Genomic DNA, 24,936 nt, shown 5'->3' on the forward strand with positions numbered 1-24,936 from the left:
ACCATGTGTCTCTCATTCCCGACTGCAACTGCAGCAAGGGAGTTTGAAGTTATACTTCAGTAAATCTCAAACAATAAAACAAATTTTCTTTTCAAGTATTTTACAGCTGGCAAGACAAAGTACTGTCACATACCCAGAATGTCACTGCTCAGGCACAACCCAAGCAGATCTGTGTAAACTGATATAAACAGACAGATACCCAGAATTTTTTTAAAAAAATTTATGTTTAGGGGTCTTAGTGGTATCATGTGACCTAAGGTGACCTGTGGAGAAGACATACATGACTTTTTTTTTTTTTCAGATATAGTGGGGAGAGGAATTCCCTCCTTTTGATTGTAAGATGCAACAGAACCTAAGCAATAGGAGATGACACATTGTTTTTCTAAATACCTAGATCAAGGCTTTCATTCTAGTGAAAGCTTCTAGAATATCACAGTTTCACAGTTTGCGGATGAGTGTGTGAGAGACTGGGAAGTCACTTACAGCATATATGTGATGACGCCCACACTCCACATATCCGTAGGAAAGGAAACAAAATCATAGTTTACAACTTCAGGGGCAAGAAATTCTGGAGTTCCAAAGTTCACCTTCAGCTTCTCTCTGGGCTTGTATCTGAAATTGAGGGTACAAGGTGAGGGTTGGGCATGTCAATCAAAAATCCAAACCAATGAACTTTGAAAACAGGCACCGTTTAAACGGTAAAACTAACTTCAATTATACAGCAAACTAAGAAATAAGTAAACTTTTGCCAGAAATTGCGTAGTGTCAAAAACTGGTAAAAAAACATCCTGGGGAGTTTAAAAGTAAAAATAAACCATAAAAACCTTAATACTTTCAAACAGCTGTGAGAGATCCACTCTGAAAAATTGGGACACACCTAAACACAGATTGTGACAAATACCCTGTTACCGTCCTTCACATGCCCATGGCCAGCCAGGACAAGCCATTCCTAATCGACAAGATGATGCAATAATTCACAGTATCTGCTTATTGTGCATTAACACACTGCGCTGTTACATACTCGTGTAAATTCTTTGTTCCCCCAAGAAACCAGACCCCGCTATAGTCTCACTTAAACTACCAACCTTTTAAAAGTCTTCTCTTTATAAACGGAACAAATGGAAAAATTGAGATAAGCACAAATTCTGGATGACTCTCTTCTAAGTTAACGAAGTTCACTGGACTAAGACTTTTTTTTCTCATTTTTTAAGAATTACATGGGTCATAGAAATTTCTCGATGCTCAAATCTCGAATCTGATAGGGTTAGGGTAAAGGCAATTTTCATTAAAGTAATTCTAAATGAAGGCATGTTCATCTTTGCTTCCCATCCCCTACCTCTATCCCTGTACTTACATCCAAACAGACATACCTTCTGGCCAATCCAAAATCAATAATCTTTATTTGCTTAGCATCCCGATTCACACACAGGATGTTCTCAGGCTGCCAGGAGAAAGAGACACATTAGCAATGAAAACAACCATCTTTCACTCAAATTGTCCTTGAACCACAACTAAAAATACAAGATGCTCAGGAAAAACATATCAGGCCTTTCACTCGGGGCCTGGTTTGTCTGTATGGGTATTCACTCGGGGCCTGGTTTGTCTGTGTGGGTATTTTCTCCTCTAATTATGTGGTGAATGAGGCTGTGGGTTGTCTTCCAACCTTGCATTACCCTGCCTGTCCCTCTCCATGGTTTTACAGATTGCCATAAGGCATGAGTTCAGGCAGGGGCCTTCGCAAGGAGAGAAACAGGGAGGCTGTACCAGCACTTTCCAAACGGGCTGGTGGAGGCCAGCTCAGAACTGACAGAGCCCTCCTCCTGTTAAAGTATTAAGTACATTTCCTTCTTGGAGAAATATTTCCCCCAAGATTTACGAGTTCCAGGAGAAATGGCCTGATGCAGTTAAACAGCCACACTGAATATGCCGTAGGATGCGAACATTTTTGACCTCTGGATCTTTCCCTTGTGCTTTGTCTATGGGAAAGTCGCAAGCTAAAGGAAGGCTTTTGTCTCCTACTCATTCTTCATCCTCCAAAATTCCAAGGTCTCACTGAGCTCAGTCTCAGTGCTTAAAGTCCTTGACTAAGTGTTCCCTTGGAATCAGATGCTAATAAAACTTGGCCTTGCTAATCTGACAGGCTTGGGGGAGGGGACAAAATCAAGTACCACTACCCAGTGTCCCTGGAATGTCCTGCAGATGTAACTATATTTATTGGGAAAGAAAACTTTAAGTCTGGGAAAAATAAGTAATTTCATTTAAAGCCAAGGTCATCCATTAAAAAAAAAAGAAGAAGAAGAAGAAAAGAAACAGCATTTTCAAAGAAGAGCCAAGAACTCTTAAATCCCAATTTCAACTCCACTAAGAGCCGGGCATTAGCAAAGCTGCCAGGTGCCCAGGATTCCATCCCCATCCTTTACGTGGGCCATGCCCCCTTCCACATCCTGTCTAGTGGAAAAGAGGTCCAAGCGAGGCAGAAACCCAGACACATTTTGTGAAATGATGTAGTGTCTCCAAATCAGTATCTAATCGGTTGTGTGTAATATCTTTGGAAGTATTTCCCCAAGATGTCTCTAAAACAAATGTCTGAGAGTAAAAGCCGTTTTAGATAGAAGTGGGTGCTGTACTAGAGCAATAGGAGTCCTGCTTAAATAATGAACCGAACAAGTAAAAACTGTTCTGTCATTAGAGAATACCATGGCATTCTGAAAAGTATTTTGCAGCATGTAAGTAAACATCTTTGAGGGCACTTCAAAAAGATAATTTCTATGACGTTAAAACTAAACAATGTCCATTATGAGATAAGATTTGTAGAAAATAAAATTACATAGGAGACTGCTTTTAAGTCACCTCTCGACTCTCTGCACTGATGCACACTCAATGTCTTCAGTCTTTTTATTTCCAAGAAGCTCTCTGAAAAAAACCTGGTCCCTCGTGGGCCATCCAGCTGTCACCTTTATTATCATCTTTATATATAAGCCATAACTAAAATTTCCCATTGCAAATCTTCCGTCAATGATGCAAAGCCACGGTTGGAGTCATCTGACTTATGATAGGTCAGCGCCTGGTTCCAGCTGCCAATCAAATCCTTTTAGGACTATCTGTAGAATATCCACAGTGAACAAAAGTGCTCCTTGAAAACGCTCATTATAATATTCATCGTGGCCAAGGACTTTGCTAATGATCTTTAACCTCTGACTTGGTCGTTTTATGTACCACTTCCCCCCTTCCTCCTCCCGTGCAACAGTGAATGGGAAAGGCAAGGCACATAAATCCAGACAGTGAGGGAAGCCAAGTTGTAGGAAGAGAGGCCCATGGAAACCTATTTAAGGAGGCCAGATTTATTCAGCTGTGTTATCCCTGGAGACTTACAATATATGGTATGTTACATAGAATACACAATTTATCTCACTGTCATGCTGTGCAAACAGGGAAATGAGAAAATGATCAAGCCACACAAGAAGATGCACTTTATGATACTGACTCGAACATAGATGGGATCAGGGTTACTAGGGTTCAGTCTTTTGTTGGTTTTATCTAAAACTATTTACAGTCTAGTTCTGGAGGCTGCATAATGAAGAGAGATAGAGAGTGGGAAGGAAGTGGACTGGCTGCCTCATAGTTTCTGACTTGTGAAAGGTTCCCCCCTCTGCTATTTGGCATTGGAACCTGCTCTGCATTCCACTCTCCATGGTTTCTACCCGGTATTCAGCAAACTCATAGGAAAGTAAATCCCAAGCCAGTTTCCTGGAAGAATTCAAGAGGCTACTGGGGATTCTTAAGATCTGGAAAGGGTAGGTACAACTTGGGAACTGAAGGCTAAAATCCTCCCACCATATACTCTGACAGTAAGGAGTAAGGAATACTGTGGGAATGGACTGCTTTTAATTCTACACTTTTAGGGAAATGACCTTCTGTTTTAATTTAATACAGGTAATTACAATAAGCTCAAAAAAGTCTCCAAAGACGGACATGCAAATAAGGGTCCCTGAAGGTGGCGACAGAAGTTGAGAAATCCTGAATGTGCTAGGTGATGGTGACATGAGTCTGTTCCAGCTGAATTGAGAGGCTAGCTGGAGGCTAGCTCATGGCTGGGCTAGGGGAAGAAGCAAGACAGAGAGAAAGAGAGAAACAGACAGACAGAGAGATACAGAGACAGACAGACAGATAGACAAAGACATACAGAGAGAAAGGCAGAGAGAGATCCAGATTTTTATTAATTCCTGAAAACATGGCCAGAGACAATACAACTTTGCAAAGCTGGCACAGAATAGCTCTCAGGTCCCCTGAACCGCCAGGGAGAAGAAATAGAGAGGCTTTGCATTTCACAGGATGGAAACATGTTCTACCTTGAGGTCCAAGTGGAGGATATAATTCTGGTGCATGTACCGGATCCCTTCACAGATCTGCTTCATGAATACGATGGTGTCCAGCTCTGTCAAGTTGCAGTTTTCATCAATGATACGATCAAACAGCTCCCCACCCTCCACACTGCAGAGGGAAGAGGTAAAACTTTTAGTTCTGACTCCCTGAACACCACACACTTTTTCTCATGCTGCCCGAGTGCCTCTAGCTCTTCCACAGGTGTGTGTGTGTGTGTGTGTGTGTGTGTGTGTGTAGTTATTTTCTTACCTTCTAATTGTATGGGTTACAATTCTTATGCTGGATACCAGCCTCACACCTTAAGTATATAGCTTCAATGTCACAGAACTGAAGTTTCAAAGTCCCTCTTATTGGTGGCTGCAGCTCTAGGTGAGCCACATCTATCACTTTACAGATAATGAGGATGAAGAGGACTCAGGGACACACAAGGTGGGATTTCAGCGTTAGCAGAAAGTGAGATGGAGTCTTCACCTTTTGGGTTCTTAGATTAAGTGTAATGGCAAGATGCTTCCATGTAGCTGATGTTGGATACTTCAGTTTTCCAAATGCTTTATATACCATGGCAAACAAACCCACCATTTTAAAAATTGAAGTGAAAATGAACCTACTCTCTGTGTCTATTAAGTATTAGAACTACTTGAGTTTTGTGTTGCTGATGGTGGTTGTTTGTAGGACTTTGTATGGAAACTGGAGCATCACGCATGCTAGGCAGGCGCTATACCCCCTGAGCTGAGTGAGTCTTTACAAAAGTGATTCTGAAATGAAGCTGTTTAGCCTAGTACCAGGGGCTTGGCGTGTGCTTTGTGTTCATGAACGCTAACCACCCCTCATCCACAGCTCCATTTTGCCAGGTTTTAGCTACTCGTGGTCACCTGTGATCAGTGTAACACAGGGTATTCTGAGATAGAGATTGTATTTGCATAACAAATTGTCATAATTGTTTTGCTTTACTATGAGCTGCTAACTTGTTAGTTAATCTCTACCTTGGGCATTTAGTTATCCTCTAGTTACCAGTCCAATTTCAGGCATGCATTAAAAGTGTTAGAACATAGCACCGAGGCTAACAGAAATCACCACTGAAGGGAGAAAAACTCACAAACCACTTTCCTGTAGATCACCCAGCAGGATGATCTAGAGGACCCAGGTTTGACACATGCTGCACTTATTTTGTCCTGCTCTGTCTGACCAGTGAGTCCCACTGGGAGATTGCACTTATAGGCAGTTTTCCTTTCTGACTCTGGCAAGATCTCTCCTGCAACTCAGATCCAGTGGTGCGCTGCCCGTGGTTCCGGCTGAGGCATGAGTGCCGTGCAGAAGATCTGCGAAGGTGAACGGAAGGGAGAGGACACCTACTACTCCATGACCAGGACGATGTCATGCTTGGACTCAAAGGCATCGTAGAGCTGAATGAGGTTCACGTGGTCCAGCTGGTTCATGACGCTAATCTCATTCTTCACGTCATCCTGAGGAGAAAAAAAGAAAAAAAAAACCAGTCAATTAATACAGTGGAGTCTGTTCCAGATGGAGAGACCCACCTCCCACGGCCCTTACCTTGTCCTTTACACCTCTAGTCTTAATGATTTTCGCAGCCAGCTTCAGGCCAGTTGCTTTCTCTTCACACTTGTGAACCTGGCCAAAACGGCCCCTGTCAAAGAAGGGACAGGTCGAGTGAGACTATAGTCTGCAGGGTCCCACAGCAGTCTCTGCCAGGGGGACAGTATGAGTTCCCCAGGCATTCGTCTCTCAAGTGAGCAAACCTACAATCACGTTTACCGTATCTGGAACAGTACTGGCCAAGGTGAGTTTTATGGGTCATATATATCTCCCCTGTACATGGAACATTAAGAATACTGTTTCCTGAGCCCTGCACCTGTCCTTTGCAGGCAGGAAGACATGGCCCCAGCGTCCGTACTTTCAGCTGATTTATATGCATACTAAAATTTGAAAGCCACTATTTTAGACAATTCAGAATCTTTCTGAACACATATAAATGTAGAAAATAGAATTTATAAGCACATAAACAATACAAACTATGGGTCAGGGATATCAAAATCATTCTAGAAGTTCCATCTAAATAAAATAATAACAATTTGCACATAGATATGTAAAATCAAAAGTACATATTGTGGCCAACAAGTCCCCAATGAATACTTGTATTTTAGCTTAGATATCAGTTTAATAGTTTATAGGATAATGGCTGAGCTGAAGAGATAGCTCAGAGGTTACGGGCACTGGCTGTTCTTCCAAAAGTTCTGAGTTCAATTCCTGGCAACCACATGGTGGCTCGTAACCATCTATAATGTGATCTGGTGCCCTCTTCTGACAGGCAGGTAGAACACTGTATAAATAATAAATAAATAAACCCTTTAAAAAAAAAAAGACAGCTGCTTCCATGGACATGGCTTAAGTGTGCCCTTTTAGGTTCAAGTACTAGGAACTGAGTCCTCTGAACAGAGGTGCTGATAATTGCGTGGAGCCTTTAAGAGTTGGAACCTATTGGTAAATAACTGTGTCACTAGAGGTCTTTGGGATGAATTGATGTAGTTCTTATTGGGCCCTAGTTAGTTCTCAAGAAACAGTAGTTACAAAGCAAACTCCAGTCACTCGCTGCATTCCTGTTCTATTATGTGATTCATTATCTCTTTCTCCTTCATTTTCTCCCTCTCTCTCTCCCTCTGTCTCCTCCCTTTCTCTCCCCTCCTAACTCTCTCTCTGTCTCTCACTTTCCATGTTGTCATCCACTACGATGTGACACAGCCAAAGGGCCCTTCACCGCAGCCAAGTGGGTGCCGGTGCCATGTTCCTAACTCTCTAGAACTGTAGGCTAACTGAACTGTGTCCATCATGAAGGACTCAGCCTCAGTATCTCATTATAATAGAAAACAGAATATGCCAGCTTCTCACTTATGTTATGCACACACATGAGCAGCTTGATTTGCTTCCCTTAATGCTTATTTGATAAAGGTCTCTGCTCTGTGCAAGGGTGGCCATCATGACAGGGAGTGAAAGCAAAGCTTCTGTAACAACGCACTGAACCAGAGAAGACCCTATTCTTGTCACCTGCAGAGATGAGGGGGATGATGCTTGACATGTGCAGGGGTAGAAGCAGCCCCAAATTACTCTGCATTGCTATGAATGTGGATAAGCACTACCTCGATTCCAACTCTCACTACAGAGGCCCTCTTCGCCGGCACCCACGAACACAGCTCCAAGTACTCCCCCTGTAACCCTGATTAAGAAAGTGTCTTTTACCCTCATTAGCACTATTCTCAGGAGCGCCTGGGCAGCAGGGATGTCGCGTCACTGTCTGACTACACTGACATCTCCATGCTTAGGTTTTTCACATGACTTGATCTGGAAGGACCACACCAGACTGGTTAGTGTCATGCTAGCTGAACACAGACATGAGGTATACGCTAAATAACCTAAGGGAAGAAAGGCTTGTTTCAACTCTTGGGTTCAGAGGGTTCAGCCTAGGGTCGCCCAGCCCTGATGCTTTGGGTGTGTGGCACAGCAGAGCACAGCACAGCACAGCACAGCACAGCACAGCACAGCACAAAGAGCCGCTAACTTCATGGCAGCTGGGAAGCAAAGGGTAGAAGAGGATGAGAAGCCACTGGGTTTCCACTAGTCCCTTCAAGGACATGATCCTGGGGACCTAATTCCATTCAGCTATTCCCCACCTCCTACAGGCTCCACCATGACCCAATAATGCTACCTAGTAGCCTATAGTCTTATACACATTGGGAGAGTTTTTTTTTTTTTTAACCTAAATGATGACATTGGTATATAAATACTCTAATATAGAGAAGATGAACCTAGGAAAACTTCTGAGAACCCAGTGGTATTTGACCTGTTTCAATATGTCCTCCTAGCAAAATATGAGCTACTACATAATGAACACTTAACTACTAACAGGCCATGCTGTACTTGGTGGTGGAAATAACAGTTAAAGCTAAAACAGCAAGCATGGAAACCCAGCAAGCACGCCACTGGGAATAGATTGGTCTGATGCTTTTCACCTCCTAAGAGTTAAACCTGGGTTTGGACAATCCCTGGACCTTCCGGTGACTCACACTGGGTTTTTTCCTACTCTCAGACATTATGACATGGCACAGAAAGCAGACGCTAAATGGGAAGTAAAGCCACCACGACAACCTTCTGGGACAAGGGACAAATCGATTTTCAACAATGATCAAAACTTAAAACACTTGTTTTTAGTGTCTGTAGTTCTCAAGTCAAGATCAGCAAACATTTCTGCCATGTCGGGCTCCCTGCTCTTACTGAGCGGCTGTTCAAACAGAGCCTCACTCACCCTCCTAAGATCTCAGATTTGCTCACGGTGTACAAACTGTCCACGGCAGCATGTTTGGCCATTACAATCCGATGATCAAATGGAGCCATGGGAGCGGAGACATCATCTGTAAGACGAGAAGAAAAGGGCTGCCCATCAAGGACTCTGACCTCCTTTCAAAGGCATCAAGCGGCGTGTCTCATAGTAAAAACTCTGCTCACGTAAGACTGAAACGCAATCGACCACCTGTCTTCTTCCTAATGACCCCAGAACATAAATTTCCATCCCATCTATGAATGGACTGTAACTCAAGACTATGTTATCTAGGGTCTTTGAAAAGAAATGTCATTCACACACTCTTTAGGGTAGCTTTTAGGAAATGCAAGGCAGTGAGAAATCTGCAGTCCCACGACAGTCCCACTTCTGGGGGTGAAGCTGACGCTCAGCAGAAAAGCACTTTCCTAGCATGGACAACATTCTTGGTTTGCTCTCCAGCACCACAATTATTTCTCTCTTGTATGCTTTTAGGCCTGAGACCATTTTTCATTTGACCGTGAGAAATTAATTGATCCATCTCTCTGTAAAATGCCCCTGTATAATTCATATTTTAATTAAAGCAGAGAGAAAAGGGGGAGAGCGTGAATTATATCCTGTGTCATTGAAATATTTGATATTATGTATTACTTTTTAAAATGTTTCAGGCTTTATTTCAGAGGCACTTAAAGTACAGAGATGATTTTTTTTTCCTGGCTAAATGGAAATAAAGCACCCAATAAAACTCTGTAAGCTATATTCTACAGCTATCCAGTTTCTCCCACTTTCTGCCTTCCATCTCATATATTTAAGTGAGAGTCCACATCAGCATGAATCCTAACAGCACAGCTACTAGTAAAATTTCTCCTAATTAATGGTCTTCATATTTTCCTATGACCATTGCTGTTCATGAACTCATTCATCCCCATTTACTAATTAAAATAGCTGCTACATAGATATAGCAAGGGTACAAAAAGAGGGGAGTAGAAACAGCTGTTTATTTATCTACTTATTTATTTTGGTTTTTCGAGACAGAGTTAGCTGTCCTGGAACTCGGAGATCTGCCTCTGCCTCTGAGTGTTGGGATTTAAAGGGGAACCACCACCACCACCACTGCCTGGCTCCAAAACAGCTATGTTCTTTAAACTTGGCGTTTATCCAGTATATATTTCCTGAGCACTTACCTTGTTCCAAGTATACTATCAAATAGTAATATTAATTTTGTTTAATTAACTTAGCATTTTTATATTCAGAAAGCAAAAATCTCTTGGAATCTAATTTGATGTGAACATTCGCCTCTCGTGCCATAAATATACTCAGAAAGAAAATCATGAGGGAATTCTTCAGGAAGCATTCACTGCTTTAGATTTTGATCAGGCCGGGAAGATATCTCCGAGGGTAAAAGTGCTTTTTTGTGAAAGCCTAACAACATGAGTTCAGATCCTTAGGATCCAAGTACAAAGCCTAGCATTGTACCTGTAACCCCAATGTTATGGCTACAAGCCTAGCCCCAGTTTCATGGGAATATGATAGAAAATGATAACCAGGACACTTGGTGATTTCCTCACATGTAAAGATGCACACCTGGAGCACACACGTTTATAGGCATCACATATATACTACATAATATTCACACACACCTCAAATAGATAGATAGGTAGATACATAATACATGATAGACAGACAGACAGATAGATGGATAGATAGATAGAGAGGACTGTTTCTCTTGTCTACATGAAGAGTGTTCAAGTTAAACATACAAATGGCAATAATGTGGCATATGTCTCCTTAAAGCTGTCAGGATAAGAGAAAAGTTGGAATTTTTGCTGGGGATAGCTAGGAAACTATTTTGTCCAGAACAAAAGGCATGTCCTACCCAGTGGGTCTTCCGGGTCTTGGTCTCTAGAGGAGGTCATTCCATCCTGGGGCCTGTCACCCAGGCCCCTGGCTTGTCTGGTTTCTTCAGTCCTAGTTGTGGGCTCCTCCCCCACACTGGTGACCTCTATCTTGCTCTTTTTGTTGTCCTCGCTCAGGAAGCACTCCTCCACCACTCTGCGCTTACTGCTGCCGGGAGACTCCGATTGTTCAGCATTCTGGAAAGTGGACCCTGGTGCCGAATTTCCAAGGATTCCTGGTGTAGAAATGGCCTTTAGATTACTGACGCACCTGGAAAGCCAGACACATTTGCAGATTTCAGCATTTCAAGGGGGAAAAAATGTGCAGATTGTCAAAGTCTTGGAACTGAAACTTTCTTTTGATGGTGTCTGGGGAAGAAGATGTGCTCTGTGTCACAGAGGTGACCAGCTCAGCAGATGAGGACATCAAAATGTAAGTAAGTTACCAGACATAGAGTCTTCCAAGGACCTCACCGTGAGCCCAAAAGTGGTCATTTATGAAACTTAACAGAACAGAGAAATTATAGAAAAGGGACAATAATCTCCCTAAAGATTGGCAACCATAGAAGAGCCATGATCGGTGGAGGAAGTGGCTTCTTTAATGTCTTTTAGCAGGTCCAGATCTTCTGAAGCACATCTTGTAGTCAAGGACGTCAATAACAACCCATGCTTAATGCACTGAAAATCAGATTTCTTCAAGATTAATTTTAAATGCATTGTACTAAAGCTAAGTAATAACGACATCTTAAAGGCCCTTCCCCCCTCCCCATGAGAGGTGTTTGGATATCTTTTGCTCCAAACAAACTCAGAGCACCTAACCTTAATTGCAACACAAAAATTCCTGAATTTGTACTTGGCACTTTTTAATTTTAAGGAAGAAACTTAGTCCGTTATCTCCTTCCTACAATACTAGGGAAGAAACAACCCATGTTTAATGGATTAGGCTAAGTCTTTCAGATTGGGGTTTTAATTTACAGCTCAGCATAATCATTATTTAATTCTTAGCCTTAGAAAGGAGATGTTTTTATTCTTAAACAGGAAAACTTTTTACTTGATCTTTAAAGGGTACTGGTTGCTGGAGATACTGAAGATTGTGGTCTTAGTGTTGGTGTAAGATTTAGAAACAGAACAAAAAAACTCAAATGTGGCTCAGGAAGGAGGCATGGGCCTAGACTGAACAATGCCCTGAGCTCTATCCCTGGTGGAGGGAAGCAAAGAAAGAAGGAAGAAAGGGACTGAGGAAGGGAGAGAGGAAGGAAGGAAAGGAGGGGAGCAGGGAGGGAGGGAGAAAAGTAACTGAAAATATAGGCAAGAGAAAAAGAAATAGCAGAATAATAGGAAAACGCAGCCATGAAAATTAATGCAAGATAGGAGAATGGGTTCTAAACACTGCCTTTAAAACTGTCTTCATTTTTCTTTCAGAATGGCCTCAAATATTATCGCACAAAGGCCTGAAAGAGACAGCAACTGTGGGTGTGTAACGTTGTCACGCTACCTCTCGTGGCACAGGCCGCCATCCATTTCATCAACGTGCTGATTCTCGGTTGAATGTTTGTCTGGCACTGTCTCACTTGCAGCTGTCGGAACTCTGTCCTCCGCTTCTGTTCCTCTGCTTCGTTCTTCAGAAGGAAGCCCATCTTTGAAAAACGGACATCCGTTTTTATCCTCAGTGTCTTGTTTATCTGCCAGGATGTTGCTTTCTGGTCTCTCCAGACTTTCAATGCATGGACTGTCTTTTCCACCTGCATTTTCTCTCAGCTCTGTGGAATTTCTTGGAACAAAATCTGCCTTGTCCTGTCTTTCCATATGACATATGACACAGCTCCTCTGCACTTCAGAGGCACTGGTCTTCTCAGCATTTTTCTTGTTGAGCTTGGTAACTTTTTCTTTCTCGGATGAGAACTGGTCTTTCGGTGCAGGTCTCTCTAGAAGCCACAGAACACAAAATGTTTTAATGAAGAATGCTCATGACAACTTTAGTTTGGGCTTTATTTAATGGCATCTCTAACCTGGCTTCTTTTTGACAACAGACTTAAGCCTTCAGAAGCAAAACAAAATGATACGTGCCCAGCTGACTGATAACTGCAGTCACCCTAACCCTGATAAAGCCAAAGCCAACCAGACAAAGATATGAATTAATAAAATAGCACTCCTTCTTACAGAATTCAGGAATGTGTGATTTCTTAAGTGTAACAGAAGCATCACTTGGGAGGCAGAGGCAGATAGTTCTCTATGAGTTTGAGGCTAGCCTGGTCTTCAGAGTGGGTTTCAGGGACAGCCAGAAATATGCAGAAACACCCTGTCTTGAAACCCCTTCCCCCCCAAAAAAAAAGTACCAACAGAACTCTCATGATGATCATTAAGCAAGTATCCTAAGGATGTTACCTGTGAGGGCTGATGTCCTTCCACCTTTGACAATTGTCCGTTCATTCAGTGCTGGGTTGGACCACACATTTTCCTCAGCCTGCGGGTGCACAATCAAGCAACTGAGGTTACCTACTGTATACACACCGCTTAACCTCAAAACTACTAACACAGGCTATGTAATACCCATGAAAAGAGCATCATATCATGATAAGATGGATAGCATTATGCCTGGCCTCCCTACCAGTGCCAGGAGAACCTAGCCTTCCAGCTGAGATGACAAAAAAAAAAAAAAAAGACTTCAGACACTTGAAGTTTAATTTCTTAATTAGTCTTACAGTGCATACATTATTACTGACGATGTTTACCCTGCTGTGTGAAAAACATCTCAACTCTGTTATTGTCTAACAGAAATGTTGCTACTAAAAATAACATTAATAAAGCAAAATGTCTCCAAAGATTACTAAATTCCCTCAAGAGTAAGGGAAAAACTTGTTCCAAGTTGAAACTACTATATTATATAGTTCAAACATGGGTGGCAAAAGCACAGAAGCTGACAGTCATGTAAAATGTAACATAGTCTGAATTAATAAAACCCTCTACAGACAGCAATATCAAAGGAAATGAGCTCACTGTTTTCAAAGGAATTCTGCAGAACTCTGTCATGGTGTGTAGAAGGTAGCCAATCTTCATTATTTCATTAAAGGGCACTGGTAATGTGTACGTCACCCTTGACCTCCATTTTAGTTGTATTAAAGATGTGAATGAGTTTTCTAAACTATGAGGAGATGAAGGCAGTGAGCTTCTTAACAGCAGGCTTTTTCTTTCCCTAGAGGATGCCTTTCTCCCAAGCAGATAAATGTTCTCACAATCCTAGTTTTCTTAGATTCGCTTAACAAACTCTTTCCCACACCATGTGAAAGGTGAACAGTAGCCTAAACCACACAAACTCTAATTTATACACTGTGAACTGAGGAAATCATGTGAAGCCATGAGAAATCAGTCCCCCCTCTTTGGAGCAGAATACAGTTTGTTCCAGGAGGGTTTACAGATATGAAATATCACATAAATGAAGAGTGTAAGGACTCAGACAAATTGCAAATGCATTTACAATACAGAAAGCTTCCTTTTTCCCAGATGGGCACCTCACCACACAGAGGCACATTTATTACATCTATAGAAAGCTAAGGATGGAGATCAAAGCTATAGAAAGCCTTTCACTTTTAAGTGCAAGCACAGTGATGGCAGGGGGAAAGGCCTTCAATTTTCTTAGGCCAAGCCAGTTGCAGGTTATGAATGTGGACACAGAAGTGGTCCGCATGCTAATGCCGGTGTCCCTTGTAATATTTCACTGAACTGTTTTTGCTGGTCTGTTTCCTCCAAGATGTTGGGTTTATTATAGCCATGATGCTTAGACTAGAGATATCACAAAGTGATGATGATGATGATAACAATGAAGAAGAAGATGATGATAATAGTGTGGTCATGAGGATGGAGATGATGATGATGAGAATGGTAACGATAGCTAACACGTACTGGCCACAGTTTGTAAAGAATTCTTCAATGCACTTTTGCATGGTCAACTCATTTGTGATTCACAGAAATTCTTTGAGAGAGAGACTATCAACTACGTTTTTTATAATGAAGTCAGGATTCTAATTCATTTCTTTGTTTGGCCTGTGCTCTAAGTGACAGCGTACTCTGTACTGTTTTTCTGATATGGAAAGAGATTTTAAGACAAACTGGAAAGTTAATATTGATTGGGATCTACTGCAGAGTAAGCACCACACAGTAAAAAGAAAAACAGCAGGGGTCATCAAATAAAAGCATCCACACAACTAGGAAGATACATGTGTTCTTAAGTTAAAAGATGAGAACTAACGTGCAAGAGAGCAGAAAGAGAAATTTTAGTTTTAATTCTGGAAAGTCTACATTTGTTAGTGAAATAGGGAAGTTTAACAAAGTGTGTTGATTGCATTTTATATTTGTCTGTTGGTAATTTTCCTTCTTGTACTGTGCTTTGGGATTTATCCTGGGTGGCATAAAGACTACAGTGAGAGCAAAAGCAAGCTTAATAATTATGCAAACCTGGTGCGTGTTCCTTTATCCCAGCCCGTCAAAATATGTAAAAGTAAGAGTTTGGCTATATAACTCTGTGGAACCAGTTGGGCCACGGTACCTGGTGGCCAGTGTGAGCATGGTGGGACTGTACTATTCAGTGCAGTCTGGGCTGGCCAAGCACAGAACTGTTAGTCCTGAAGGCACAGGAGCCAGTCACCAAGCAGGACTAGTTTTCCTTTTCCTAATGTGTCACATGTGTTTTACCGTTTAAATAATGCAAGGCCTCCACTCATTGCCACAGGCTCTTTATAGTTTCATTTCCCTATGTAATACTGACATCTAGAGGAGCTTTGAACTGAAGCATTTCCACTACACAGAAGTAGTATTTCTCCTTTCCTCTTCCTACATAACAACCATGTGGATTTTCATTCCGACGCCTTTTCACTTTGCATTTTCGTTCCTCCGTAGAAGTTCCTTAGATAAGAGACAGGTCCACAGATACATTTTGTCATCCAAAAATGACATTTGTTTTCTATGAGTACAGAAGTCAGGATAAGTGCTGTTAAACAAGAAATTCGTAAAACCGTTCCCATCATCCCGGAAGGGATGAAAGCCTCATCAGGACTGTGCTCCTCTGTTGGATTCACAGTGCTGGCTGAGATGAACAGAAGAGCTCAGTTAATTCAGATTCACCTATTCATTCATTTTAAAATAATGGATGCAATTGCACGTAGATACTTTTGCCGGTTTCTGCCTGGTCCTTTTACTACAACTCTGTTTCAAAGTTATAGTTTACATGTTTTAAAACATATATTAATATAGTTGGGAGCAGGTTACAGTGGCACACACCTGTAATCCCAGCGCTCGGGGAAGCAGAGGCAAGCAGATCTCTGTAAGTTTGAGGCCAGTCTGGTTTACAAAGAGAGTCCAGGAAAGCCAAGATTACACAGAGAAACACTGTCTCTAAAACAAACAAACAAACAAACAAACAACCATAAATTAATGAATTAATTTGGGCAAGCATGATTTATGAGTTACTATAATAAATGCTTCTAAAAGTAAATATGCACACACATTATCAATGTACATAATTGATGAATGCTTTAGAGTGGGCTAAACTTTTACTGACAACTGTGTGAAAATCAGATAGACCAGAGACTCATTTCTCTAGGTGAGCTCCTTAGATTTTGTCAACTAGACACAAACTTATCACCTGGAAAAAGGAGCCTCAACTGGGGAACTGCCTCTAGCAGACTGGCCGGAGAGCATTTCTTTGGGATGTTTTCTTAATAAATGATTGATGTGGGAGTGCCCAGCCCACTGTAGGCAAGGCCACCCCTGGGCAGGAGGTCCTGGTTATGTAAGAAAGCAGACTGAGCAAGCCATGAAAAGCAAGCCAGCAGACAGGGTCCTGCTTGGTTCGTGCCTTTCCTTCCTTTGAGTCTCTGCCCTCTGCTTCCCTTGATGATCTACTGCAATTGGGAAATGCAAGCCAAATAGAGCCTTTCCTCCCCAAGTAACACTTTGGCTATGGTATTTGTCACAGCAACAGAAAGCAAGCTAAGACACCAGGTAACAGCATTTCCCGTCACATTCAGACTTTTTTTTGAATCTTGTGTTTGGGAGGAAAAAAGAAAAGAACGTTCCAATTAGCTGGTTCGAGGACGAGTACATAATTAGACATCTCAGTTCATTTCTCACAAAACTGTTTTTCTCTTTCTACAATGTACTGTCTACGTGAGGTCAGGATTCATCTCTCAGATGGCTGCTTTTGCTGCTCATCACAGACTTTACACCCACGTCATCTCTGGGCACCTACTTACTGCCTGAGCATGAGTTTCTTTCTGTCCTTTACTTCAAACCTGCTTTTTCAGAAGTGGTGGGCTGACTGAAAGGGAAATTAATCCACAAGGACCACTTTGCCTACTCCCCCTTCCATTCCCATTCAACAAAAACTATCCTTTAAAAAAAATAAATGCTAAAATGGACTTAACCTCAACAGTGACAGTAAAAGTGAGACTTCAGGAGACCTCAACAATACTGTAGCTAATTTTTGTGTTGTTGTGTGGTTGTGTTGAGTGACACATCTGTCCTCTGGCTGGAATATGGAGTCTTTTCTCTCTATTGCTCAGGAAAGCAATGTGCAGTGAAGGGAGGAAGTACTTGCAAAAATGGTTCTACCAGTGTGGGAGTGTTGTGCCATTAGGCTGTGTCACAGGAAAGCCAGGCTTCCCTGGGGACCATCTCTAAAGCCTCCCTCACACTGACCCTCATATCCTTTGCTTCACTTTAGAACAAAATGTTACATGGATAATTGCATCCCTGCTTTTTGGGGATTATAGTTGCCGCAGAACAGTAAATTAATAACATCACAATTGGAACATGACAAAAACTGCCCAAATAGTGGTTTTGTATCTTGTTGCTATGGTGATGCCATGGCGAACACTTTCTGATCATCTGAGCCAAAATACAAAAACAAAATTACAACAATTTAAAATGACTGTGTTAAATTTTAATGGGGTTCTTGATGAAAGAATTGAAAATGAATAATTCCCGAAAGAATACAAAGAGAACAATTTTTAGAAGAAATAGTAAAAGCGCCTACATTTTCCTGTTTGAGTGTAAAAGCTTGATTTTAACATTTTATGTGCATTTGCTGTTTGTTTAGAATGAGTGTGCCACGGCAGAGTATGGAGGCGAGAGAGCAACTTGCTAGAGCTGATTCCCTCCTTCTGCCATTCTGGGTGCTGGAAACTCAGCACAGGTCATCGTGCTTGGCAGCAAGTACCTGAATCGGTTGAGCCATCTCACCACCCTGATGAAAGATTAGACTTAGAGACTGTTTGTCTGAGAGTAAATCTATTTTCCTTCATGTGCAGATGCTCTTCAATTCCCAGTGCACTAAACACAGAGAAAACACCCTGTGATCCTGGTCAGAAAGGAAGAATTCTCTTTCACACAGCACAGCCTGTGTTGTGGGCTGTGGGGACTGGCGTGGGGTAAGCTAGCACAGGGTCTCACTGACAGAATCCAGGAAGGAAAGTGTTGGCCTTGACCTCAGAACCGAGGGTGGCTCCTCCCTGAGCTGCGGATGACATCAAGCAAAATCAGTCACCTGAGTAAATAGCCTTGCCCGGAAAATGGAAGCCTCTGGGTGTGTCCACACATCTGTGAACAGAGCTTCATTCAGAACCATGAAAACCGGACTGCAGGGGGCTGATGTTAAAGCTGCCAGTTCAGCAGAGTCTAATTAGACCATCAAATGAAGATGCATGAAAATGTAATGTGAACTGTTTTTTGTTTTTTTTTTAAGTTCCAATTTTTAAAAGCAAACTGTGTTCCTCAGCCTTCTCCAGCAGAAAAAAAAAAAGCCCAAAGCCCACATCGATAGTATGTCTGAAGGAGCCTTAAAAGGCCAGTGACTGGGGCTGGCCACTGAGATCAGAGTGTGGACCTCCCAGTATCTATCCTACCTTTTTTGGGGCAGGTTACAGGTCACAGCTCTGAATGCTCTCCTCTATGCTGTTAGCCCAGCCTATCTCTGTCAGTTTTAGGAAAACCAGCTTAAAACAAGCCATCTACGAGTTTTTGCCTAATGTTTAGTCCCACCGGGTACTTCGTGAAGCATTATCTTATACTAGATGGCTGAGCGGAACCAGGCTAAGATACCTTAAATATTATACTTATTTTTGCTTTATGTATATGGTTGTTTTTCTTACATGTATGTGTGTACTACATGTGTGACCAGAGCCTGAGAAGGCCAGAAGAGGATGTTAGATCCTTTGGAACTGGAGTTATGTTGTGAGTCTCATGTGGGTGCTGGGAATTGAAAGAGCAGCCAGTGCCCTCAGCCACTGAGCCATCTCTCAGCTCCTGTTTCTTTCTACTTTGGCTTTGCTCGCTTTTCCTCAGACAGTGACTTCTCCTGACCTGTGTACCCAGCTTACCACCTCACCTGCCCATCTGCCTTCTTTTGCTCCAAAAATTCTTGGCTCCAAATGTCTGGTGCCCTGCTCCTAAAGATTCTAATAAAAGTGATAGGAAAGAGGGTGGGTCCAGGACCCTACGGTCCTCTTAACCCCACTCACACTTGTGTGACTGTGACATACTGCAACCCTTTCGAGCCGCCATCTGTAATGGTTTAGGCCAGTCCATCTTTCGTTACCCCATGCCCTTTTTCACTTGTCAGCTGCTCATTTCCTCATTCCAATAAAACCTGTGTTCGTCTTCAGTCTCATCCACAGCAAAGCACCTACAAACCCCTGCCTCTCTCTCACCCTTGACTCAGGGATACAATATGTTTGTGGAAGTCAGTCCCAAGTACCACCCTAGGAGCCTCAAATCCCCTTGCAAAAGTATAGCTTATGCATACTCAAGGATAATTCTAAAATAAAAAGCCAATATCCCTAACCACATCTCTGGTCCTTTGTCCACAGACCCTAGGTTTGCTTCTTGATCACAGATAAATAACCAAGGAAGGGCTCAAGCTGATGGGGAGAAATGTTATGTGACAGGGAACAAAATTATTTCTAGATTTCTAGGTAAAAGTAAATCTGAAAAGCGTAAGCCACGGTATCCTTTAGCCTCCTTGGGATTTTGTGGCAGGATAACACTTGAACATGTTAAAAATAGTGCCACTCCTAAGAAACGGTGAACGTGAGTCGGTGTATGAAAAGCCAGATTCAGAAAGAATCACCGCTCCTTTATATTCATTTGGTTAAACTGACTCTTACATGTAAAATTCTTTTTATACTGCACAAGGCTAACTCTTGGAAGATTTGCACAAGAGGTTTACAGTACTTTTTCATCACCCAATAAACTTTTTGATTTCTTCCACTGCAGACAGTTTTAAGAGCATTCGTTTTACTTGGTGTTTTTAATATGCGTTTTATTTTAGACTCATTTTTATTCCTTCATCTTCTGTCTCCTGCCCCAAACATTCATCCACTCAACCTCTATCCCCCGGCTCAGCTCTCAGTGGTGTCCTGTGCTGGCAAATGCTGTAGATAAACACAGTGTCTCTTAGGGGCAGGGGATGTGTGGTCCTGTGGATGGTAGGGACCTCAGAGAGCTAAACTTGAGACTCCCAGAAGTGTCCTTCTGACCATACAGACGCCATAGCATATACCTAGGTAAATAAATAAATATCTTTAAAACCTAATTGGCTCCAAGTACAGGAAACCTTTAGCTGTCTGGCCATTCTGCTCAAAATGGGTGTGTGGACTGGCAGCATAGCATTGCCTGAAAGCTTATTAGAACTGCATACAAAGGATTTGAGAGAAGCTCAGAGGTATAGTGAGTGATTGGCCTCTGGATCCAGTCACCAGCACAAGGAAGAAAGAAAGAAAGAAAGAAAGAAAGAAAGAAGGAAGGAAGGAAGGAAGGAAGGAAGGAAGGAAGGAAGGAAGGAAGGAAGGGGGTAGGGGACAAAGAAACAAAGCAAGCAGAATCTAGCTCCCTCCCCTACTACCTAGAATCTGCCTTTCAACCAGTCCTCAGATAATTTCTGTGCACGTTAAAATTTGAGAACTTGGAAATAGAACATCCATATAATGGACCGATGTGAAAAATTACACAAATGTTTGTGATGACCTTATGAAAAATTTTTAATGCTGCCTCCATCCTTACAGGTTCTCACCAGCTAATCTCTTACCTACATGAGCTCATAGCAGAGACAGTGGGAAGGGGAAAGTGGACAACAACACTGAGCTGGCTTCAAAGGCAACCACTTGTGAGAAACCAACATTGGGAATAACATCAGTAAGGTTTTCAGAGTATCCAGGCCTTGGCAATGACCTGGACTCCCATAAGGAGCTAGGAAAACAATGTATGATGGATCTATCACGCCTAGAACTTTCTACTAATTTCTGGGATCTACAGATTGGTCAGACTTGGCTCTCTGAGAAAAGCAACATGAAGGATGGTGCAACCATGCACGAGTGAGTTCCAGAGAACTGGGAATACAGTTATCAGGGCATCTGAAGAAGGTTGGTTCCTGGATCCCTGCTGACATTAAAATCCACGTATGCTCAAGTTTCTTGCATAAAATGGTGTAGTCCCTACATGGCAAATGCACATATTCCACATGCTTCCAACTGTCTATAGCTTCCTAATGATGCTGATTGTTATGCTATGCTGTGTGAATGGGTGCTATACTCCAGCACTTAGGAAATAATGACAACTTCAGTCATGTTCAAAACTGATGACTTTTCCCAAAATATTCAGTTGGTTGAGACTACAAGTGCAGGAACCCTTGTATGTAGAAAGTGAGTCTGTGTCTGGATTGGCTCCCTCAGTGAAAAGAATACTGTATGGTGAAAACAAATGTTTAAATTTAATTTTTCTTTATAAAGGTGATGATTAGCATAAAGGGATAAAAGTAATTTTATTTCAGCCAATTCCTTCAGGAAGACAACTATCAAAGGTTTAATGTTTCAATTTTGCCAGAGGAGTAGGTTTTAATGAACTGTTTTCTTGGATGGTGACTAGAGCTAACTCTGTATTGCATATTGCAAAACTGTGAAAAGAATAGATTTGTAGCATCCCCTCCACATACACAAAAAAGTGGTAAGTTGGTGATATAGTGATGAATATGCTAATAGCTTTTTATTTTGTTGTGGACATTCAGCTAGTGTCCTGGTACCTTACCTGTTCTTCAACATCAAAATAACTCTATAGTGTCTGCTAATTAGGGGACGTCCTGAGACTTCCAGAAGCCCTCTCTCTCTTTCTGCTAAGACCTTCATATGATTACTATCCAGAGGGTAAATGTCAGGCACATCTGGGGACTCCAGAACCACGCTGTAATGTGGTGTGCTCTGACAGGCGAGTTCTGGCGAATCCCCATAAGTAAACAGTACTGACCAGGAAAGACCAATAGAATTTGAAATAATCTTTCCATGACAACAGGCTGCTGTCCATGTGGCTTTCAAGAAAAAGCAAGTGATTCTTACTATCTCTATACTATTCCTGTAAGTTCACTGCAGTGGGCAAGTGAAAAGTGGGCTTTGAAAAATCAAGTGTGTGATGAACGGTGACAATGCATTTGTTGATCTTAGAGCTTGGCACATCGGTCCTAAAACTTATAAATCTCCTTCCTTCTGAGATTCTTAATCTGGCTTAGAGCCCAGGAACATCTCTCATGAGTTTGCAAGTGATTCTGATGCAAGTGGTATAAAAAAAAAAAAAAAAGAAAGAAAGAAAACAAAACAAAACAAAACAAAAAAAAAACTTTGAAAAAAGCGTGTGGAGTTGCCATGCATTATTCAAGACCTACCTTGGCAAAGCGTTCCTTTGTAGATTCATTCTCAAGAATGCATCCTCATTATCTACCTTGGTTGGCCATGAATCTCACACACGTGTAACATCAGACTGGTTTGAGTATTTGTTTGCATGTTTGGCCTTGCCTACGCATCTCAGGATCTCTAACATCTAACTTAGTGTCCAGATGCTTCATTCATTAGTAAGTGGGGGAGATGAATTCCAGGCAGTGACTGAGTGCATTGAACACCTATATAAAATGTTCCTCGCAGCCTGCGATATAATATACTTTACTATTCTCCTTCAGCCCTAGACCCTTATATGCAGATCCCAGAATCCTCTAGTGCCCAAAAGTACTTTCATGTAGGGAAAATTGCCAATCTGTACCTCTATGGAAACCTATGGTCTTCTTGGACCTCTTTAGGACTGCAAATGTTTGTGTCACCGCTAACATCTGGAACTCTATTCCTAGTGTGGTTTTGTACAGTAATTTACCATTTGACCACCTTCTCAACAAATGTCTTATTTCTAATGAAAATCAGAACGTATTGCAAATGTTCGTTTGCTTAATGTGCATGGCTAAGATTTGTTATTCACATTTCTACACTGACTGTAACTTATTCAACATGCATTAGCACATTAGCACAGACAGACAGTTCATGAATGCTCTTGATGAGAAATGAGAAGAGGCTTGAGTTAGCTGATGTCACTGCCACTGTTCACTTTATTATAATTATGGAATAATTGTCCCATAAGGCAAGAGCAAACCGCAGCTGTTTCCTTTGAAATAGTGGATGAAACTTCTATTTACATCCCCTAGCCTCCAGGTGAAACAGGTATAAGATAAATGTCTGTACATTTTACTGTTAAAGTTCCTCATAGCCAGTCATGGCAGCTCTATGCCTATTTATTGTCCCAGCGATCTATGAGGCTGAGGTTCAGAACTAGTCTAGCCTAGACAATGCAGTAAGACCTGCCTTGGGTGGGGGGAGAACACTTTACAATATTTTTAGTGTAGCTAGCTCTATTGTATATTAATATATTATATGTGTTATTGTGCTGTCTCTTCAGCTTTATAAAAATCACAGACAAAAGCCTGACACAATCAGTGAGCATACCCTGAAGCTTCTGACATAATAAAGCACCCCTCAGGCCCTTTGCCAAGGATCTTCACTCCTGGAATCCGTTCTCTTTTGTGAAGGACTTCCCAGTAGTGAGGCTCTTAATTCAGAACGTCTCTGTAGCTAAGCAGTCTGTACTTCTTTTCTTAGCATTTGCAGTTCATAGATGCTTCTCAGAAGCTTCCTTGGGGTCAGGCTCTCATGGCATCAGGGATGTCAACCAGACAGACTTAACCAACAAAGTTTCCCAAGTGTCCAGATCTCTTGAGGTGACCAGAGTACACAAACTCAATATTCCATTTGCTATAAATCCTAGGTTTTCTGTTCAGAAGTAGACATTCTGAGTCAGGTGTTGTATGCATGTATGCCTTAATTTCTGTTCTGGTTAGATTCCTCTGTGGAGAAGCACGTTGTTACTTAACTCTAAAGTGACTGTTCTCGTGTGAATGAAGATAACATGCAAAGAAACACAAGGAAATTTGGGGGTAAGTTTAGGACCTAGCTCAAGGTGATAGCATCAAGAGGGTTGTACATGTCTAGACTCAACAAAATGTGCTTTGTGTGTGTCGTGTATTTCTCAGTAGAGAGCTTTTAGAATAGGTATGATATCAGGCAAGACTAAGAAAGCTAGATCAATGACTTTATTAGGAGGCTTTACATCACTGTAACCAATACCTGAGATAATCAGCTTACAAAGAAAAAAATGAATATTTGTGTTTATAGTTTTGGAAGCTTCAGTCGAGGGTAAGTTGGGCCCACTGCTCTGGGTTTTCTGGTGATACATCATAGACAAAATTTTATATTTCAGGATAAAAAGATAGAGGAAAGATAGAGGAAAAGGAAGGACCAGTATCCCATAATGTCTATCAGTGCTGTACTCCCAATGACCTAAAGCCTTCCAACGGGGTCCCACCTCTCAACGGTCACCCCATCTCCCTCCTGTGCCGCTTTGGGGACCAAGCTCCTAACGCATGGGCTTGGAGAGGGTGCCTGAGATCCAATGTGGCAATGCCTTTGGCATCTAAAGAGAAGCCTTGGACTCAGCCTTAGCCTGCGCAGTGCTTGAAAACGATGAGGGCCACCTTCCTGCCTTAGCAGTGGAACTCTCCAAACGGAGCAACTCTCCAGAGGAATAGAAAAAGACGTGTGCAGGGCACGTGCTCAAAGAAAGCAAACGAATGCAGATTTGCTCTTCTCCCACTACACCGAGGGCAGCAGTAAATACATGCTTACAATGAGGTGACAGCTGGCCCCTGTGCACACCACGGTCACAGATGGAAAGTTCAGCTGTGGGCATCCCCAAGAACAGAAGTCAAGTCTGTTTCCAGTTAGGCGCCTCCTATAAAACCACGCTCCATCTGTGTTTACTACATGCAGCTGCGCCTTCCCAATCGCTTAATGAACTTTTTCTTCTTTGTGAACACTGCCCTACAGAAGCGCACAGACACAGCCACCTGAAGCACCCAGCGTGAGCAATCGCTGCATAAGACAACACAGGTTGGGGTTGCGTACGTGTGCTCTTCTC

At 42.0% G+C, this 24,936-nt stretch overlaps 1 protein-coding gene across 1 annotated transcript in view; it reads right to left on the minus strand.

Annotated features, from left to right (window-relative positions):
- Positions 1 to 24,936, minus strand: part of Mylk4 (myosin light chain kinase family member 4) — a 76,534-nt gene that overhangs the window by 13,573 nt on the left and 38,025 nt on the right. Inside the window, exons 3-11 of the mRNA XM_021653668.2 lie at positions 12,991 to 13,069; positions 12,101 to 12,530; positions 10,587 to 10,876; positions 8,699 to 8,804; positions 5,935 to 6,028; positions 5,737 to 5,846; positions 4,350 to 4,491; positions 1,371 to 1,441; positions 484 to 612 (exon numbers count right to left, since the gene is read on the minus strand). Coding sequence (XP_021509343.1) covers positions 484 to 612; positions 1,371 to 1,441; positions 4,350 to 4,491; positions 5,737 to 5,846; positions 5,935 to 6,028; positions 8,699 to 8,804; positions 10,587 to 10,876; positions 12,101 to 12,530; positions 12,991 to 13,069 — 1,451 coding nt within the window. The remainder of the gene's footprint in view (positions 1 to 483; positions 613 to 1,370; positions 1,442 to 4,349; positions 4,492 to 5,736; positions 5,847 to 5,934; positions 6,029 to 8,698; positions 8,805 to 10,586; positions 10,877 to 12,100; positions 12,531 to 12,990; positions 13,070 to 24,936) is intronic.

This window comes from Meriones unguiculatus, chromosome 19 (assembly GCF_030254825.1).
Source record: "Meriones unguiculatus strain TT.TT164.6M chromosome 19, Bangor_MerUng_6.1, whole genome shotgun sequence".
Classification (NCBI taxonomy): Eukaryota; Metazoa; Chordata; class Mammalia; order Rodentia; family Muridae; genus Meriones; species Meriones unguiculatus.